At 31.9% G+C, this 21,139-nt stretch overlaps 1 protein-coding gene across 1 annotated transcript in view; it reads right to left on the bottom strand.

Moving 5' to 3' along the window:
* Positions 1 to 20,683, bottom strand: part of INPP5E (Inositol-3-phosphate synthase) — a 43,574-nt gene extending 22,891 nt beyond the window's left edge. The window contains exons 1-5 of the mRNA XM_072533783.1: positions 20,234 to 20,683; positions 16,254 to 16,374; positions 16,016 to 16,190; positions 14,707 to 14,864; positions 5,667 to 5,939 (exon numbers count right to left, since the gene is read on the bottom strand). Coding sequence (XP_072389884.1) covers positions 5,667 to 5,939; positions 14,707 to 14,864; positions 16,016 to 16,190; positions 16,254 to 16,374; positions 20,234 to 20,467 — 961 coding nt within the window. The 5' untranslated portion in view covers positions 20,468 to 20,683. The remainder of the gene's footprint in view (positions 1 to 5,666; positions 5,940 to 14,706; positions 14,865 to 16,015; positions 16,191 to 16,253; positions 16,375 to 20,233) is intronic.
* Between the last annotated feature and the right edge of the window lie 456 nt (positions 20,684 to 21,139).

The raw sequence follows: 21,139 nt of genomic DNA on the forward strand, positions 1-21,139 counted from the left end.
TGGGTGCATTAAAACAAAAACAAACGGATCAAAAGGGCCGTACATACTTACTAATGCTAATGAAACCTATTGCACTTTTTGACACTATTAACTATAATCACTATTTATTTAAAAAGAAGTTCTTTCCTGGATTGAAAAGTATAGCATATGAATATATTTTAGTTTTGGGACATACACATACTAATACAAGCAAATAACATGAATATTTCTCATTGAAAATGAATTTACAAATATACGCTTGTTCAATTGAAACCCATCTTTGGTAAGGTTAGCCTTGGAAATAATTGTAATCATCCAAATGACCTTCTATAATGTTAGTTAGGTTTGTAAACGTTACACGTGCGATCACTAAATTTTTGTGTGCTAGTTGTGAAAGGTTTGCAACCATTTCAAATTCATACGATCATAGATCTTTCAGATATTGATTCAGGTAGACGGTTTCAGTTGGTGAAGCTAGTTAATAATATTACATAATGTTTTCCAGTTTTAATTTCAGTGTTGCAATCCGTTCATCTAATGTAGTAAAATAACCGTAGTTTTAACGGCTTGTAAGTGTCGCTTATCTCCAGTAAAGATAGTAAAATTTTAAAATGCTGCTTGTGAATCTTTAGTTTTTTAACCCACCAAAACTAATCTCGTCAGTTTTGATATCATCAGTCAGTTTACCAATGTACCATTGAAGAAAAGTTTAAAATAATATAAATAAAGAGGCAAACTGCAGAGGGATGATACATTGACAACAAAAACCAAACTGAATGTATCAGCTAGTATGGAGTATCATGGAGCTATTATCGCTTTTCATAGACACTTATTTTCAACTAGATAATGATCTCTATAAACAAAATTTCGGATTAACCATGGACTCATCCTTATCTCCATTATTAGCAGATGAAGGATTTCGAACAAAACATTGTACATAAAGAAGACAAACAACTCAGAGTATGGTGGAGATATATAGAAGATGTGTTCTAAATTTGGAACAAGAAAATAATAATTCACTTCCTCCTCTGGACGTGCCAATTACAAAAGAAAACACAGGATATGCAACCAAAGTCTACAGAAAACTAATACACACCAACAGATATTGAAATTACCACTCTAACCACAACGTAAACATAAGAAAGAATGATTAAATCCCTACATTTATGATAGAACCCGAAGCACCTGCTCCAATAAAAATGCATTTCAGGAAGCAAAAACCTGCTAATAAAGGTTTTGATTAAAAAAGACTGCCCACTGTCATTTATAAACAAAGAATTGTTGCAACTGTGAGTGTAACAATTTCTACGTGGGAGAAACCGCAAGACCACTAACGTTCGTATTCATAGTCCGACGTCCGACTCCAGCGCGTCGCTGGCTGTTCACCACCATATCTATGTTTCATAGTCGACCTACAGCCTGGTTGACGCAAGCGTAAAGCATCTCTCTCCGAACAGTCGCTGGCATGTCGTTGGGTACGCGCCAGTCGCTTTCACAGTCATCTCACACTCGAATGACGCATGCCCTGTTTAGAGATTTTCGAAGGTTCGCCAGAGAAGGTATATGCATGCTCTGGCGATTCGCCGATTCGCCCGTCAATTTTAAATACGTTTGCGATGGACGATTTACATCAATATTATGTAGTTAACCGAGAAATAAATGAACAAAACGATATATTACAAGTACCCAGAAGATATATAAGGGACATGCAAAATCCATTACACTTTTATAATGATAATGAATTTCGAAAAAGGTATAGATTTCGAAAACAAACAGTTATTGAAATAATGTTGCCAGTAATAAATGATGAAATGATGAAAATTAATCGACGTGGATTACCGTTTCCACCCATTTTATGTCTTTTAGTTGCCTTGAGATTTTATGCTACTGGAAATTTTCAGGTAGGATAAATTAAAGAATATATTTTCAGAACATGATATATATATATATATATATATATATATATATATATATATATATATATATAATGGTAGATCGTAGTATAGTTAATTTTAACTTAATTTTTAGATTGTAACTGGAGATCTTAGAGGATTTTCACAACCCAAGGTTTCGAGATGCATTTTTAAAATTTCCCGCCTACTTGCTCAGCTATTACCCACATATATAAAATTTCCTGAAGGTCTCGAAAACCAGAGAAAGAACCAAAGGCTGTTTTACGATATTGCCAATTTTCCCAAAGTAACAGGGTGTATAGAGTGTACCCACATACCAATAAAAAGTCCTGGAGGGAATATGGCCGAGGTATATAGAAACAGGAAAAGATATTTTTCAATAAACGTCCAAGTAGTGGGTGGACCCAATTTAGAAATTTTCGATGTTGTAGCTCGTTGGCCTGGAAGAGAACATGATTCGATGATCTTCAATAATAGTTCAGTGAAACACCGTTTCGAGAATGGCAGTTTAACAGGATTTCTTCTTGGAGATAGTGGCTATGCTTGTTTACCGTATTTAATGACGCCTCTTTTAAATCCTGGAATTGAACAAGAAGTAAGGTATTACAGATCTCATATTAGAACGAGAAATACCGTTGAGAGATTGTTTGGATTGTGGAAAAAAAGATTTTGTTGTTTGAGTCGGGGTTTAAATAATAAATTGGAAAGAGTTCCAGAAATAATTGTGGCATGTGCAGTTCTTCACAATATTCGGATCAAAGTGAATGATGTAAATGATGAACAAGATAATGTGGAAGAAGAACTAGATGATAATGAACCTCACATACCGAATCAAGCTCAAAATATTGGACAGATTGTACGAAGAAGACTTATTGAACAACATTTTAATTGATTTCAATTTTATATTACACCGTTTGGCGCTCTTTCACTTAGCTGTGTTGAAGTAATTAATAAATAAATACAATTCTCCCTTTCTAAAATTCCAAATTTTCCTGCTCAATACTACTTAAAATTCCATACAAACCTATCACTTTTTCCATTATAATATCAATAAATAAAAAACAAATCAAGAAAAACAAATGTATGTACGAGTAATTATAACATATCAATGTGTATAAAATAGAAAATCAAATTAGAAATTGTTAGTGGGACATCAGCTAACAATTAAAAGGTCTTTAGAAAATAAAATTTTTATTTAAACTAATATACTGAATGCAATCTATCTGTTGGTTGAATGGTATTTGCGAAATCAATATCCTATGCATAGTCCAGGTTTTTTTTTGTCACAATCAGCACACTCGTAAATTGTGTTTTTTCAAATTTTATCCATGCAACATATTCTACATCGTTTTTTGTCACGTACTGGTTATATTTCAATATTGATAATGGTCTGACAACATTCCATCCTCTCTTGGTTGTGTGTTCAGTCAAAGTATTGGCAAATTCAGAAGATCCTTTTTCCCTCCTCGTAGATTCGCCACTGACTACTCAACGCTTAGCTACTCTTCATACAATTTGTATTATCTTGTAAAAAAAACCAAGCATTTGCAAGAAAATTGCACTTTCATATAAAAAAGTTATTTATCTCGTACTTTTTTATGCAAGGCGCAATATTTAATTACTTAATATTATTATTAATATTAAAAAACAATATTAAAAGCTTTAATACTATTACCATTATTAAAAACTTTAATATATTATACATTGTAATATTAATATGAATGAGTAGAAACGATTACATTTAAATTTGGCAAATTGTAACTCCAGTCGACTAGTTCACAAGTACGATTGCTGTAGATCCTTGTCATCAAATACGTCTATGTTTTCATATCGAGTAGTAAGTAACCGATCGCCCACTAGCGGTTCTCCGAAGATTGACTATGAAACAGGGGATGAAATCTCGATGGAGTGTTCGCTAACTGAAGAACCGCCGGCGACTCTTCCTGGCGACGCACTATGAATACCAGTGTAAGTGTTACGATAAACGAGCATGAATCATACATTAAGAACACAGACTTCGAGAAATCCCAGATACGCATAGGTAGATGCCTGGGACATCGAACACAAACCACAATGGGAATATGCATCAATAATCATGAAAGAAACAGACACGAAAAAAAGAAAAGTCAAAGAAGCAGCCCTCATCCTACTCAACGAAGAAAAATGTGTAGCAAACCCATCAGCAGAATGTAGTCGGCTTTGGTTGCCAATACTAAAAGAAGAAGTCAACAACAAGAATATACCAATAATAGCGGAGTAATAGGAGGTCAAAAAAACATTATCTACAATCTTACACACAACACATATGCAACACACAATACACACAAAAAAACAAATCTATTTTTTGCTCAATTTACGTTACTCAACCACAACTAGGATACAATTTTTCACACAAACATATAACACAGAATACACAAATAACACTCAGACTATGATATTCCAAGAGTAAAAACAAACACCGCCCTCAAAATTTGTAGCAGCCACTATGTACTGTATGCCTACAAGATCTACTTCAATCATGTCAATTTTAAAATGACATAACCAATAACAAAAACTTTTGTTATACATTTTTCAGAATTTGTATAAAAACCTTTTTTGAGAACGATTTCCGAAGTGGAAATCGAAAAGTCAAACATTAGTTATTTAAAAATGTGATTATTATCATAATCACAACCAATAATTGTAGCTTAGTCCCATAAAAACATAATATTTAACTTAGACATGCCACAAGAAAGTAGTTCCAGAACCTTGATATAATTAATTATTTGTACATAATTTTTCTAGGAAGGGCGGCGCCCCAAATCTCTCCCTAACCGTCATCCACTGCTAATTTCTCTTCGTCTGATCGCATTTTATGCTGTATTTTCATATTTACTGCAGGTTTATTATAATTTTCTGAGAAGAGTCTCACCTTTTGAAAAAAGAAAGACTGTGCCAATGCGAAAGGCGCTTACCCATAATCAACTCATCGTAGAGTTAATTGAAATATCATTGCATCGTTTTTTGTGAGTTTATTATATTTTTTGCATACGCCGACAACGTCGCGATTTATTTTAATGTACTCTGTTTCTGGTAATTGTATATATCTCTTAAATCATTTCGGTTTTTTCATTTGTATTGACCTTAGCTTATAAGTAGGAGGAAACTTTATCCCCTTTTTTGCGTCCTATCAAATTGTTTACATAAGGGTAGTGAGAATAAAACTAGTATTATAATGTTCCAAATAGGAAAGTATTTAATAAGATTGGAATTGAAAATCTAAATCGTTTAGTTGATTTAGACTGCAAAACACTATTATTATAATGTATAAGATGTACTGTCAAACTTATTACCAAAGTTTTTTTTTAATTCGTAAAAGCTAATAATTTAAATATATCAACCAATATTTATCTTTCAACATTATCTTTTGTATCAAGAGTCGTATAAACGCAATCTCAATATATCATTTCACAACGAAATACAAAAAAATATGATACTAATTTTATGTGTTGTTTAGAGATTCAAATTTGGACTGTTTTAGATACTGCGAGAGAAAAAAGTTCGTTTTTTCATAACTTATAAAAACACTCACTAATATACAAATGAATTACACATTTTTCATTATTATAATGAAAATAACGAATATTGAAATAAAAATAACAAAAACTAAGATACTAAAAAATTGTCAATTACACCATAACGCATTTAAAAGCATAAATAAAACAATTATAACTATTTAATATATTTAACTGATTTATTATGTTTTATAATTTAATTATTATATCTGTATCTCACCTTCGCTTTTATTCTTACACGGTAGTACTTTCGGCAAGTCCATACAATGTACAATCTTTTTCACGTCAGACACCCTCTCTTTTACTTTCTCCTCGTGGGCAGTCAAATGTGCAGTTACAAATAAAAAAGACGTTCCAAATATCATAAAGGAGGTAGCAACTGCACCTTTTGTTCGAAATGCTGTTCCTGGTCGTACTGACAAACTAGATTCTTCGGGTACTGAAACGTACCATATCAAATCTCGTCTTATAAACGTTGCAAGATGTATTGTACCTTAAAATAAAAAAGTATTAATGTATACATAAACATTTTGAGTGAAATTATTCTATCTATATCAACTGACGTCAGACGTTCATGTGAGATATGGAAAAAATCAAGTTTTTAAAAGAAAAATTTGAAGGAAGATCTATGTACCCATCTACGAAAATGGAATACGGGGATCTAGATCAAACCATAAACTGTACCAATTGTTAAAAGAAATACTTATCTCAAAATTCACTACACTCCAGAGACTTCTATGGCATGTATTGAGGATAGACGGTGACAGGTATTGACAAGAAGAGCTCTAAATGCCAAAATGAAGGGTAGAAAACCAAAAGGGAGGCCACGTAAAGCGTAGAGGAGAGCTTTGACAGTAGAAGCGCAAATTTAATTAACGTCAAAATTTGAAGGCATGCGGCGCGTAACTGCTCGCAATCCCAGAGGGCTAATGTTCAATTTAAAGGGTCCGGATAGCTTAGAGTATCTGACTTTCATGCAGAAGGCCGAGGATTGATCTAGATATTTTTAAATATCTACAGGTTGACTTAGCTGAAATAAAATGAGTACCTTAGGTAAACCCACGGTATTAATAGGCGGTTGAAGCGTATCACACTGGCCCTGTTATATTTCTTGTATACCGTATGCCCAAGAAATAGCAAATTTCTTCTTCTTAGAGTGACGTCCCCCTACGGAGGTTGACAATCATAATGGCTATTTTTATTTTTGAACTTGCTGCTCTAAACTATAGCAGACTAATGAAATCGTAGGCTTCCACGGCCAGAGTCAGAATTATAGTTTATTCGTCTTCCGGGTTTGGACCGTGTCATTTTTGAGTGACCCAAAAGTTCATCATTGAGATGAACCCACTTTTGGGTCACTCACAAATGACACGGTCCAAACCCGGAAGACGAATAAACTATATAGCAGACTATCTTGCTATAATCCCAAAGCTGTACTAGTGGTATAAAAAAGAGACTATTATTATTAATGCTCATTTTGGATGTAGCGCCATTGGAAGAAGAAACAGACCAAGTAATTTTATATCAGAAAATAGAGGTAGCTGAAGATATCAATAACATTTTTTTAATCGTTACTTTTGACTAACTATTTGTTTTAAAGATGCCATCTAAAAAATGGCGGAGACAAGGCAACGCCCTTTCTACAGTTGTGTTTATTACAGTACTTGATAAAGTTACTACAAAGATATCAAACGCATGTACGATAAACAAGAGACATTCAAAGAATATGATATCATAATTGAAGTAGATTTTAATTTTTAAGAGAGGACTAGCAGACAATGAAGCAAAATCAAAATAATGAATGTCAGTAGACAAAAAACACAAGAGTCGTCGACCAATAAGAGTTCCTCAGCTACAACCTAGAATGTTTTGCACCACTTCCAGTGGGCTCCAGAACACATACAGTTCCCTGAGCGGTTTTGAAATTTTGAGCTTTTTTCAGACGAGACCAAAATATGTTTAAAAGAGAGATAGCAGGCGAATTCATGTTTGACAAGAGCCAACAAGAGCTGCACAACACGCAGATGCTCGTTACATACTTTCTTTCGCTGGTGGTAGTGTTATGTTTGGGGCAGGTATTATGGCAAGTGGACGCACAGAAATGGTAGTTTTCTGCGTTCTGGTAAACTCCATTTGTAGTGGCCTGCGATATCTCCAGAGATGAACCCAATTGAACATGCATGAAATGTGATCTCCAGAGCTGTTGATGCCCGAAAGAATCTTCCAAGAACCCATCATGAACTTACAATTGCTTATAGAGAATAAGTAATGGGAAAATCTGCCACAGAAAAAAGACTGATCGACTTGTTAGCCGTGTTAGAGCTCGAATCCTGGCTTGCAATCGATGCTCGTGGTGGAAATACACGATATTAAAATTGTTAAATACATTTTAATTAAAAATAAATTTTTTGGTTTTGAATTTTTTATTAAAAAAATCTCTTTTAAAACAAAAAAATATCTGTCAACTTAAACCTAGAGCTAAGATTAATACTATAATGCTCTTACAAGAATTAATATTAAAATTAAACTCAACAGTCTTCCGGGTTGAACCGCCTCGATTATCATTGCGCCGAGCTTTCGACATACTCTGTGATGTGTTCTTCGGGGCTTCCGAGGTCTCAGTCTCCCGAACCCCCAGATACTACTACACCGATCAGTAATCAATGCATTACTGGTACTGGGAAAAGAGGACGGTTCATTTATACCGTCGATGGTGACGTGGTTTGGGTGGAGGTTGGCGTGTGGATTGGCGTGGGGATTGGCGTGTGGATTGGCGCGGGGGTTGACGCGAACATTTCTGACAGTAGGATTTGCGATTAGTGAGTGGAGCTGACATTTTCTTTATGAGAGGCTAAATGTAGAAGGTTACCGTATGCCGTCATATCTTTTATTAAGACAATTTAGTCTTTTTTCGACTTCTATGGCTTCTCGGATAATTCTTGGTTTATAGAAGCGAATAGCTTGGGGCTATGGTTTTAAAGTTTTCAAAATCAATTTTGTGACCTGTATAAAGATGGTGTTGACCTAGAGCTAAAATTGAATCCAAATTGCATACAGAAATAGAATGTTCATAAATCCTATTCTGGATTCTACGATTTGTGTCGCCTATATAGGATCGGGGACAGTCTGCACAAGGAATTTCATAAACTTCGTGTTGTTCATTTGGAATGTTTTTGCATTTGCTGGAGAAAAGGGTATTATTGACTGAATTAATTTGTGAATGTGCATGATGAGAGTTAGCATGCAAGTAACGATTGGTATGGGTGGGTTTTTAATAAAACCGTTTCGGTAAATTTAAAATATTTAATTTTATTTAATTGTGTTTAATGGTAAGTTTTTAATTCTATTTAATTTTAATTAATTTTATTTAATTTTACTTAATTTTTATTTAATTTTATTTAATTTTATTTAATTTTATTTAATTTTATTTAATTTTATTTAATTTTATTTAATTTTATTTAATTTTAATTTTATTTTATTTTGGTAAAACGTTGATGTTTGTTAAACGTCATTTTATTTTTATAATAAGTGTATATATAAATTTATGTAAATCGTACCTTACAATTACAGTAACCTATATTTTTAACCTAAAATTTCGGAGTAAGGGTATTTAAATCATTAATTTGTAGAATGAATTACCAATAAATCAATCGTATCATTTCAAGAACAAAATATGATTGAAATGTCAGATATTGGTAGTTCAGATTTCCTTCCTAGGTAGCGCAGTTACTCTACCGGAGAGTGTGACTAGTCGTCCTAGCCTTTTATATAGATATAGCCCTAATCATAATTATAAGTATACTACAAGTCAAGATATACGGAAGAAGAATATATTGGTTAAATGGTCTACGAAAAGGCTTCAACTTAAGTACTACAGCAGGTTTAGGACAATTGTCAATAAAGCCAGAATAATCAGTATCCTGTTACGTTCCAAATTTACAGTAGAAAGTCCCACCTCTATTTTATCAAAATTTAAATAATTCAAGACGTGTAAGAGCGGTTGCCTATAATATATTATAAGCAAAGTGGCGAAAATAAAATTAGTAATTTTCAAATAGGGGTAATGTCTGGCAAATTGTGCTGAAGTTAAGGGAAACGTCCTCTTTTTTGTGAAGAAACTAATTTAGATCGTTCTTTCTAGAGTCATCTTGGAAGAATTGGAATCATAAAATTGAAATGTTTGAATCTCGGTATTATTCGGTGACCTCCGTGTGTCAAGTTGTCAAGTGTTCGGAAAGACTACGGAAAGGGAGTGATTCTAGGGGATTCTAGGTTTGACGGTGTTACTGAAAGATTGGCCTAGATTAAAAACGGCATTTTGTTTTTTTTGCTGCTGTTCCATGTGGGATCTGGACTAGTCCGAACCGTGTGGATATTCAAGGGGATTTGCTGCCTTCGTGGAAGGTTTTTTTTTGAATATCCACAATTTTGCTAAAAAAAGCGGATCTACAGTACACGTGAATACCAGGAGTCGCATTTAGATCAAGAGATTAGCCTTAATCACGGGTCCAAATAGCCGACTACGTTTCGGTCCAATTTGGGATATTTCAAACCCCTAATCTGGCTAAGAAGGGTGAGTGTTAGAACATTTCGTTTTTAATTAATTAAAAAGTTGTAGTTATTTTTTTATCCCATCTCTAAAAAGCTATTCACATTTTTATCAGTTTTTATACATTCAAGTTCGGAGACAAGTTTTTTTTTGTATTGCTCCATTATCGCCAAAAGGCAGATAAACAAAGTGTTAAAATCAATATATTTATTTCCAAATAATTATTTTAGACACAGATGGTAATTAATGTTTTCTTGCTTTAGGGTTTGTTTTTTTTCTGCTTTTTCTTCTTCGTATTTTCCGTCTGGCTGTAATTTTCAACTTTTCAACATTGTCACACAAGTCTATGTACATCGGCAATCGTATGGGGTTTTGGATTGAAGACACGCTGAACTGTAACTGGAATTCCACGCGGTGAAGTATATGAACGTGATTGAAAATTCGAGGTATGGATCGATAATTAATTTTCAACGGAAGATTTAAGCGCCGTCTAATTTGTTTACGGAATACAATAGTTTTTTTTAAGATTATTTGCTGTTAGTTTTTATTTTAATATTTACAAATACTTTACAGTTTTTTTTTTGGTAATTATTTAGTAAGCCGGAACGCCTCAAAAATGCCAAATTTTTTGTGGACTTGGCCGAAAAAGTGAAAAAAACCTCAAATTTTAATGTTTTCTTTGCTTTAAACTAGTAAAAGTGCCCAAATAATCAAAAATACAGAAAAAATATTAAAAAAAGTAGTATGAATAAAAAAAAATTACATAAAAAGCAAAGAAAAGTATATATACATGTCTTAATAAAAAAAACGTAACTAAAACATATTAAATCTCACTGTTTTTTACTGTTAAATTATGAAAAAATGGGTAAAATTGTTTAAAATAATCAAGATGTTTAATATTTCAAAACAATATGGCGGCCATGCGCAAGAAGTTAAATTTTATGTACTTTTGACATTGTTGCCAGTTTTAACCTTTAAAAGATCTAAAAATTTCATGAAAATTACCTTAATTAAAACAGGTGGATACAATCTTAATAACCACGTGCAAAACGAGTACCCGTTAACCATCGTCTTATTTTATTATTAAAAATGTAAACCAATAAACCAAATCTAACCTAACACTGGTAAAAAAAAGCAGTAATATAAATAAAAAAAATAATATAATATAATTAAAAATCAAAATTTTTATATTTCATAAGAAAACATGAAATTAAAACTAAACCAACATAACCAAATCTAACCTAACGCTGGTAAAAAAGCAGTAATAAGAATAAAATTTTGTATAATTAAAAATCAAAATTTTTATATTTCATAAGAAAACATGAAATTAAAACTAAACCAACATAACCAAATCTAACCTAACGCTGGCAAAAAAGCAGTAATAAGAATAAAATTTTATCAAAATTTTTATTGTTCATAAGAAAACGTGATAATAAACGTATAGTAACGTAACCAAATCTAAACTGACCCTTGTAAAAAAGCTATACTTTTCAGTTAAAAGTAGGTAATAATTTATAAACTTTACGTTTTAGGTAAATTTTTATTTTTCATTAGAAAACATAATTTTGAATAACTATGGCAACACTGGTTAAAATTACCCTTCTTGATCCAAGGTTAGTAGATATTTAAGTAGGTTGTCTCGTAACTATAGACCAATCAAATGATCGCTTTTTAAAGGCGGGAATACGTCACCCATACGACACTTTTAAAATTGCCATAAGCTTCAATGCTAATATAAGGTTAAAAAACTTAGGTTTTGCAATATATTTTAGGATTTTCTTGGGTATAGGGATGTTAAGTGGTTCTTATATTAGTAATTATATCAATTTTTTTTTCTAAAATCAATAGTCTGATGACAAAAAATAGAATTGATTATAGTGATAATATTGTGTGTTTTAAATGGAGATAACAGTTTATTTCGCACAAAAACCAAAAAAAAAAACAGTAGAAAAAGTTCAAAAGCAAAAATACTAAATATGTAGGAACTTACTTATTATGTTTTTCCTGGAATTTGCAGCATTTTTATCATATCTAGTGGTAGGCAAAAAAAAAACCAATAGGTAATATAAATAATTTATTATTAGATTAAAATACAAAAAATGATTAGTCCTTCAAGCACAAATCTTCAAGCTATATATACTTATCTCATCTAAAAAATATATCATTATTATAACGTACAAAACTACATATAATTGTTATGATAAACCTTGATATCACGGCTACGAAAACACACTTCACAAGTGTTTATGTACACAAATAACTAAATAATAAGTCTCTATAAATAATATTGTCCTTATACCAATACTTAAAAATAAAAACTAAACAATAACTAAACAAATAAACGAACTAATGATACTATAGAATAGAGACAACAACAAACGTGAACTTAAACTCAGACGTGCAGACAACTGTCAAATTTGACTTTGTCGTATGAGTGACGTAAGCATTTTGCCTTCCCCTCGCTTCGCCCACATAGTTACGAGACAACCTACTTAACATCTACTAACCTTGTTCTTGATCATAAGAAACAGTTGTCATTCCTGTCATTTCTTGTTGTTTCATGGTAAATAATGGCGAATAATGGCGGTGGCTTTTGAAAATCGGGCATATTTTAAATAGGAATTACATAAAAAAGAACGCTTTGCACCGAATAAAAATCATTGCACAATCATTAGTAAGTGAAGGAGAATTCATTGATATAAATTTCATCTCCGTAGACACGGTTCCGGTTTATTAAACTAGTACCTTTTTTTAAAGATTATTTGCGGTTTATTTTATTAATTAAATATTTACACATACCAATTTTAATTTTATAAACTGCGTCTAAGGGGGGGTTATATATTTGAGATTTATTTTTTTATATTATTTTCTGCGCACGCACTTGAGCTCACGTGGTGTCCTATTTGCGTTAATTATTTTTTTTGTTTGGTATTGAACCGCACACCCCTTAGCGTCCGGTACTTTTGATACGTCTTACCTTTTATTTTGTTCTGTTACATAGAAATAACATGAATTTTTGTTAGGCAAGTAGAAGCCGCATTTTTATATTATTTTTTTTTTATTAAGCCTATGGTAAAGTTAAATAATATTGTAATATGTATTTATTTTAAACTATCTTGGGAATCTATTTATTAAAATTGACTAAATTCTAATCTGACAATTTCATTTATTTTTTTTTATTTATTCAGGTTGTATACTGTTACTTAGTATTTTAGTAGTAAACCTATTGGTAAGTTGGTGGTTTATTGAATAGTAACGTAGGGAAGGCTGTGGGCCAATTTACCTGGCGCCCCTGATATAACTTCGGATTTTTTTGTTTTGTGGACCGCACGACCATCTCCACTGTTTTGTCTAGCCGCGAGCCATTCCCAGACTGTCACCGTATAGTACTTTTCTTTCCGGGTGTACGTCTGATTTATATTTGGTATATTTTGTAACTTTTTTATATAGATTCGGTTTTGTACGCCACAATCCAACATCCGTTATGAGTAGGCACAACAATAAGATTCAACAGCTTTTGATATTTTGTCTTTCGAGTATGATGTAATTTCCATTATACTCTGACTGTCATTTGATAGATGTTAAGATAAGCTTATTCTAAATTGATGTAATTGTAGTTTAGTCTAATTAACTAACTGATTACTATTTTACTTTTTTCCTTATCACTCAATTTACACATGTAAAATATCAATTTAAACACGAAAAGTAGTATTAAATATAAATTATAACCAAAACTGTATGTAATACTATAATAATTACAATAATGTGCCTTGGCTCCCGATGGTCCTTACTGGTGTACCTGAAAAATAGATTGAGGAAGCAATAATCAGGACGTGTATAAGGAAACAATACCTAAACCGAAAGATAGAAGACTGGTTATTACAAAATCGGAAGATCGGGGAAGGTGGACAAATCCTAGTCTATTCGATTTACAAGGTCTCTTACAAAGCGTTAGCGTTGCTTATTTCACGACGTATCACAGACTTGGAAAGCCTTCCTTTAAGACCAACTGAGGTCCGATGATTCCAAGCAGAGTCCTACAGACGAACCTCCAGCATAGTAATATAGCTTCTGAAAAATTTATTGCTGCTATGTGAAGGTTTGATGTAGCTTTAATTGAAGAGCTTTTATATAGCCAATGTGCCAAAGTTGCACTTGTATAATAGTCATATGACATTTAAAAATACTCCCGAAGATGAATTTTTACTCTAAGTATTTCACGACAGTAATGATGAAGATCACAGCGGGAGGGAACATGAATAAATTATGATAGCTGATGAATGAGTTATGATAATTCCGAGCAACGTCCACCAAGGGAGATGAAACAGCTAGTGAGATAATGAAGGATAAATGTTCATCAGCTGTGATGCTTATATGCATCACCTAACCTATACCTATGAAAGTCCGTCAAGTATACAATCGTAACTATCGTAAAATAGACTGGAAAGTATACCAAGATGACCTGCTAGAAACTGTTTTAAAATCCCAATTGACGAATAAATTTTATCAGGATCAAACTGCCCAAGAAAACATCAGGAAACTAACGAACTCGTTGTTTCCAGAAATTCCACATCCACATAATCTTCAAAATGATCTTTAATGAATTTAAGGATTCATCAGGTGAATAGAATATCCGTAAGACTGATATTGAAATAAAACAATAAATACGACAGAAAATTCAATAAAATGTCAATATTTTAGAGTTACTTACCTAACGATATCGAATGTAAAAGTAGATGTGATGGTCCTATAGTTTCTTGTAAACTGGCTTCCCACTCAAACCTTTCTGAAGTTGATTCCTGAGTGCCGAAAGAAAGAATGTCTGGGACGTGTTCCATACTAACCGGTAGTACAAAATCGTTCAGTTCTCTGTAAAAAATGATACAATCAACAAACTACCAAAATGTGCAAAAAATTTATACAAAAATATATAATAAGTATATGTAATAAATTCCTTGTATTGAAAAGTTTTCCCTTTCTCTACTTCTTCTGACCTCTACAAATTATAGTTATTGTAAATCAAGATGTTTCTTTATGTGTGTTTATGTATATGTTTTTTAAACAGATAAGGATTTTCTTGGTATCTCGACTTCGAAGAAATGTTCAATTTTTTTATTATTAGCTATTGGGAAATTGTTGGCTGAAAGGAATATTTTTAGTTCCAAGACGGAGCACCTGCCCATAATGCTAAATTCTTTGGAAATCATTCAAATAAGAAATTTCACAAGCAGTGGATTGTAACTTAGTGTCCTGTTAGTGGGCCCCCTGATTAACCAGAACTAAATTCTCATGATTTTTTTATTTAGAGATTTTTAAAAACAATTTTTATAAAACTGTCTTATAACATTAAGGAAGAATTATTACAAGGCATTCATCAAGCATTTAGAAAGATAAAGCCAGTGTACATACTCAATTGTGTAAGATCTGTAAGAAAAAGTTCAATTATTATTATAACAAGACGGGGGGCTTCTGAACATTTCTTATAATTTTCATATTTTTGTAAAATTAATAATAGTTATTACGTTGTTTACTATGGTTGTGGTATACCCTGCAAAACATACCAATTTGGGACACCCTTTACAGGTGCTTTAGTTCAATTATTTAAAAATTTATCATTCTAAGTTTTATGATTCAGAAAATAGTTGAGATAGTTACATCTGTGCTTATCTTCTTTTTATTAAATCATTAATCTGTCATAAGTGGCACAAAAAGTTTTTATTTTTATTGTTACATATCTTTTATCTGCTTATATGTATTTAATACGCTCATTTCTATATTTATTTCATTCTGTTGATCATAAATTTTCGATTGTACTTATCATATAAGTATTTTCTGAGACTCCTCTAGTCCCTTCTGTTGATGAGTCTTTTATATCGACGTGCCTAATTACAAGCAAAAAAAATCAGAATTAAATCTTCACCATCATGCCATGAATCAACTCAAGAAATATAAATGCATTAAATATAATTTGACATTGGTGTTTTTGTAACTTTAATGTTAGATTTAATTTTTATACTTACTTTGGAGGAGAATGTCCATTCATATTCCAAGTACCTACGAAAATTGTTATTTCGCGATTAGGACATACTCTGTCTAATTCACTAGGACCTAATAAAGAGTTAGCACCGATTTTACCCTGCAAAAAGTTCCTTTGTCTCGCTTTACTTATAGGAATTAGATGAAATGGATTCAGTCCTAAAATATTTTAGTAAATTAGATTAGTTATAGGTAAACTAAAAGTAATAAAGTATTACTTACCTTTGTGTTCCAGTAGATTCTCATGTGATATTGATTTTTCTCGAGATTTGCCATCTGGTATTACATCATTGCAGTTACCACATACATTACTGTCAGATAAACTGTTATGCCTATCCAAATTCTAAAATCAAACACATTTAAAGTTAGAATCTTAAAATATAATTAAAGTGAGGTCAGTAAAAATTACACAATATGTTTTGATCTAAAATTGTATATTTCTTTACCGCTAGACTAGAATAAATAGATCTCTTTTAGATTATTTAAGAATTTAAAAAATAAATTACATTATGATAAAAAATGGCGATAGGTATCGATCACTTTATAAAATTCTTGAAATAATATCACTAGAATAACTATAATCACCAAATCTTTTTCTATTATAAATGTGGGTATTTGTGCGAGGGCTAAATAGACTGGTCGAAAGAAGAAGAAGGGGGCGACCTAAACTCAGGTATCTGGACAATATGAGGGATGATTTAAGGGAGATTGGAGTAAGGAGATGACGAAGACAGGGAAGGATGAAAGAATGTTTTGAGGTCTCAGTAAAGACTGTGGCACCAACTGATGATGATATTTTTGGGGGGTCTTGGATGACTACTTTAGTTTTGTAAAGAATGTTGAAGAAGTATTGAAGGTGATTATTTCTCAATAAATACATCTAAAAATATATTAAAATCCGTAAACTAATTTTCAAAACCAAAATCAATCTTAACTGTCTTTTTCTTTTTTTTTTTCTTTTTAAAAATATATTCTTTCCTAGTCAGGTCTCTTCTTAAGTATGCATCAGTTACTTGGTCTGAAGACCATCCGATGTAAATAAGAGGCTGAGTCTTTTTTCTAGGGATGTACCGGAATTCCGGCGGTAGAACTAATCCGACCCAATGTAGCTATTTAACCAGAACCACCGTTCCTGTCAGATCAGCATTATGGTCCGGCTGGAATTTGTAAAATTTTAAAATAGCTTAAATTAATAAATAAGCAAACAAATTAACTAAATTAATTTCACCTAACAAAAATATTTTTTCAAACAAACTACTTAATATATTTTCTAATAATAAACATTAAGTTTATAAAACATTTTCTAATAAAAAAATGTTACATAAACATTTATGTAAATTTTTATATCTCGATGGCCCAGCTGTTTGCCAAGGTTGCAATTTTGTCAGCTATTGTAAGTCTGGTATGACTTACAGTCAGGCAGCGCTTAAGGCACTCAATTCTGTAGAGGTCAATTCTAAGCTAGTATGGGATTGCGTGTGTCCTAAATAAACTAGGAGACCGTAGCAAGGTTACGGTAGCCTGGGTACCGGGGCACGAGGGTCATAAGGGCAATGAAAAAGCAGATGAAATGGCCAAACAAGGCTCATCATTGCCATTCATTGGACCGGAACCCTTCTAACGGAGTTGCTAAATCAGTAACAAGAACAGCTACAAGGAAGTGGGTAGCTCACAAGTCTCTGGAATGGTGGAGGAATTCACCAGGACAAAGACAGGTGAAACAGTTCATTACAGAACAGTCGCCAAAATTTACGGCAGACCTAATAAGCAAAGACAGGAAAACAGTCAAGGTCATAGTAGGTCTTCTAACAGGGCACTGTAAGCTGAATAGGTAGGCACTTGAAGCTGATGGGATTATCAGATGATGACCTGTGCAGATTCTGTCACCTCGAAGAAGAAACAGCAGAGCACATTTTATGTCAGTGTGACAGTCTGGCAAATGTGCGGTTCTTTGCATTAGGAGAAGAAAATCCACCGGCAAATAGCTATATGGAAGGTACAGCCTCGAAGCTACTAGACTTTATAAAAAGGGTCAGGCTAGAGAATGTTATCTAGGACTAGAGGACCACAATAGATCTGAAAAGGTCGCAGTGGAATAGGCCGAAAGGCCACCTCTCTTAATCTAATCTAATCTGGTATGACTTCCTGTAAATTTATCACAACACAAAATAATATGTGTTTTTCCAAATTTCTGAAATCCAATGGCCTGTCACACTAATAAAACTTTCATTAGTATTTGAACATGTCCAAATATCTGATGTTAAAGAAATAGATGCCACTTTTTTTAAGTTTTGAAAATGTTTTACCTAAGCCTATTGTAAAGGGATTTCAGGGATTATTTTTTCACTTATATATTTTCTGGAGGGTGTTTTATATATCAAGGTACAATAGTATTTGCAGCCTCTTAAATGCAGCATTTTCTACCCAGGACAATAGTTGATAATAAATACAAATAATTTCCTTTGTTTTATAATTATTTCTCTAGGTATATTTATCATTGTACTTAGTGTAAAGATTTAAATAAAAAGCAAAAGTATAAAATTTCATTACATCTAAAGGATAAATACATAGCTCTTGTAAAATAACATTAAGAGGTTGGAATACTTCCTTATAGGTAGGTCCTGATCAAGCCGGAATTCTGGTGTCCGGTCCAGTAAGCAATAGAAATTCTAGATCTGGCCAGATTGGCCAGGTACCCGGTCCGGTACATCCCTATTTTATTCATAATATTTTTATAACTCACAAGATTATTAGGTTCTTTCAATGGTCTTTTGTTTTTTGAGATCAACCTTTAGTAAGAAAAAGATTTTAAATTTAATACCTTATATATACCGATTAAAATAATATCTTTGAGCTATAAGAAAATTTTTAAAGTATATATTTGAAAAAAAAAACATACTTTATTGATTCCAAATAGAAGCAACAAATACATTAGTATTTTATAGTTATGTAAGATGATCTAATACATATGGTTTTGGCATGTGCTTTGTTCTGAATATTAGCAACAATTATTTGATATAAAAGAAATGTTAGCACAGCTCTTATGTGAGGGAATATTGTTTCAAAATTTTTCAAAAGATACTAAAACCTCTAGCTGCATTTCCAAAGTTGTCTTCCATATTACTTATCATAGCAAAAAATACATTGTTAAGTTTTGCATATTTAAAAATTAAACAATTTCTACTTTTTATAGCCTCAGCTAAAAGTGTGTATTTCATGTTCATTCTCTTTCTATTCCTAAGGTATCATAATAATTGATATGAGCTTTGAAAATTGGGAACTGGTTTACAACAGAAATATACCAGTAAACATCAATAAAACTGAAAATATGTACCAAATACTTTAGTACCAGACTAAAAAAAAAATTAAGCAAACATATTGCTGTAAAAAGTGCAGAGATTTAATTCTGTGTTCCCTTTAGTCTTATGACAAACAAGATAATACAAAATTAAAAATCTGTGTTATTTTGACAGTGTCACTATATCAGCAGAAAATGCAGGAAATTTTCAACATCCACTTGAACAGAATATCTTGTATGAAATGTAATGTAATTAATCATCATTTTGGCTTTACAATCCTGTGCCTCCTCAAGAATTTCTCTATAGTCATCCCTATCCCTCACCTTCCTGTACCAAGCACATATTCCCATATTTTTCATGTCTTCATCCATGTTAATGGGTGTTAAAATGTAGGGTGGAATAAGACTGCAAAATAATACAGTTCAGACACTTCAGAATAAACATATTGAGCTTTAAAGTTGAATAGTATAAAATAGGGGAATAACCTTGACATGAGATGAGGGTGAAAGAGCATGGTACAAATTATTATAGAAGACAGAAGACAATTTTGAAGATGTAAATATATAAAGGACAAATCACAGTATAGAAATTATTTTAATGAATAACTCTATGATCTTAATTAATATTTAACCAACATCCTAGAAGAATATCTACCTAATCAATGAAGAAAACCCTAAATAAACTCTAAATACTTAAATTGGAAGAATAATAACAAAGACAAGAATGAAATAACTCAAAAACCAAGACAAGAAAATAAGTACCTCTTAATAAAAATAATAATTGGGGATCTGTTTCACTTCCATTTAACAACTACCATTAATATAAATGCATTGTGCAACAAGTAATCAGTCTGGTAGTTGATTAACTGTAAAGTATGTAAAAAAATGAAATATCAACACTTACATTTGTTGTCAACTTTTTAATATCCTGCATTTTTTTACGTTTAACATCAAAACTTAAGGGTCTTCTTGAAATGGCTAAATCATTTGTGACTTCTGAAATAATTACATGATCCATACTCTGCTCTCTAGCACTATGACTTCTTGTAACAGATATTCCTACCTTATTGGAGGGCTTGCGTGGAAGAACAAAGCTAGCAAATCCAGCCTTTTTACCCAATTTGATTTTCGGATTCATGGCCAAACAGTAGATTTGCTTTTATTGATTTTCTAATAATAGAATAGTCTTTGATAATATAACACAAAGGCACACATCTTTTAAATGCTTTTGATTGTTGATAATTTTCTATCGTAAATATTAAATATATGCATATAACTTTGTAAAATTTCATAAAGTTTGTTTGTAGTGTTAAGAGAAAGAATGTTTGTATTTGTAACTCATACTGTATTGTCACTGTCATAAGTGACGGATGACGTAGGAGCACGTGCAGATGACACGGAACAACATATTTTCTGAAGGATAAAGTTCAACTTCAGAGTAGGACTCAGGATTATTTTAAAATTGAAATTATTTTAAATTAAATATCGATGGTCTGTTCGTTAATATGGCAATTCTATGAATTAGTGTCTATGTTTTCTTTACAAAAGTAAATTTCAAGACCGATTCTTATGTTGCTTCTATACTCACAAAGCAAATCAGTTTTTTTTAATATTTTCTTAGTCCATTTACATGTTTAGTAGAACAAATCGCTAGTTATTTTAACTTTGAAATGTTTTATGATAAATATTTTTACACGCTTATTGATTATGAGAACTGCAATTCTTAGAATATAAAAAATGTGCAGGTATGCTTTATAATAACTTAAGTTTGTTTTTTAAGAGTAATACTCCAAAAATACTTCTATCAAAT

Source organism: Diabrotica undecimpunctata, chromosome 6 (assembly GCF_040954645.1).
Source record: "Diabrotica undecimpunctata isolate CICGRU chromosome 6, icDiaUnde3, whole genome shotgun sequence".
Classification (NCBI taxonomy): domain Eukaryota; kingdom Metazoa; phylum Arthropoda; class Insecta; order Coleoptera; family Chrysomelidae; genus Diabrotica; species Diabrotica undecimpunctata.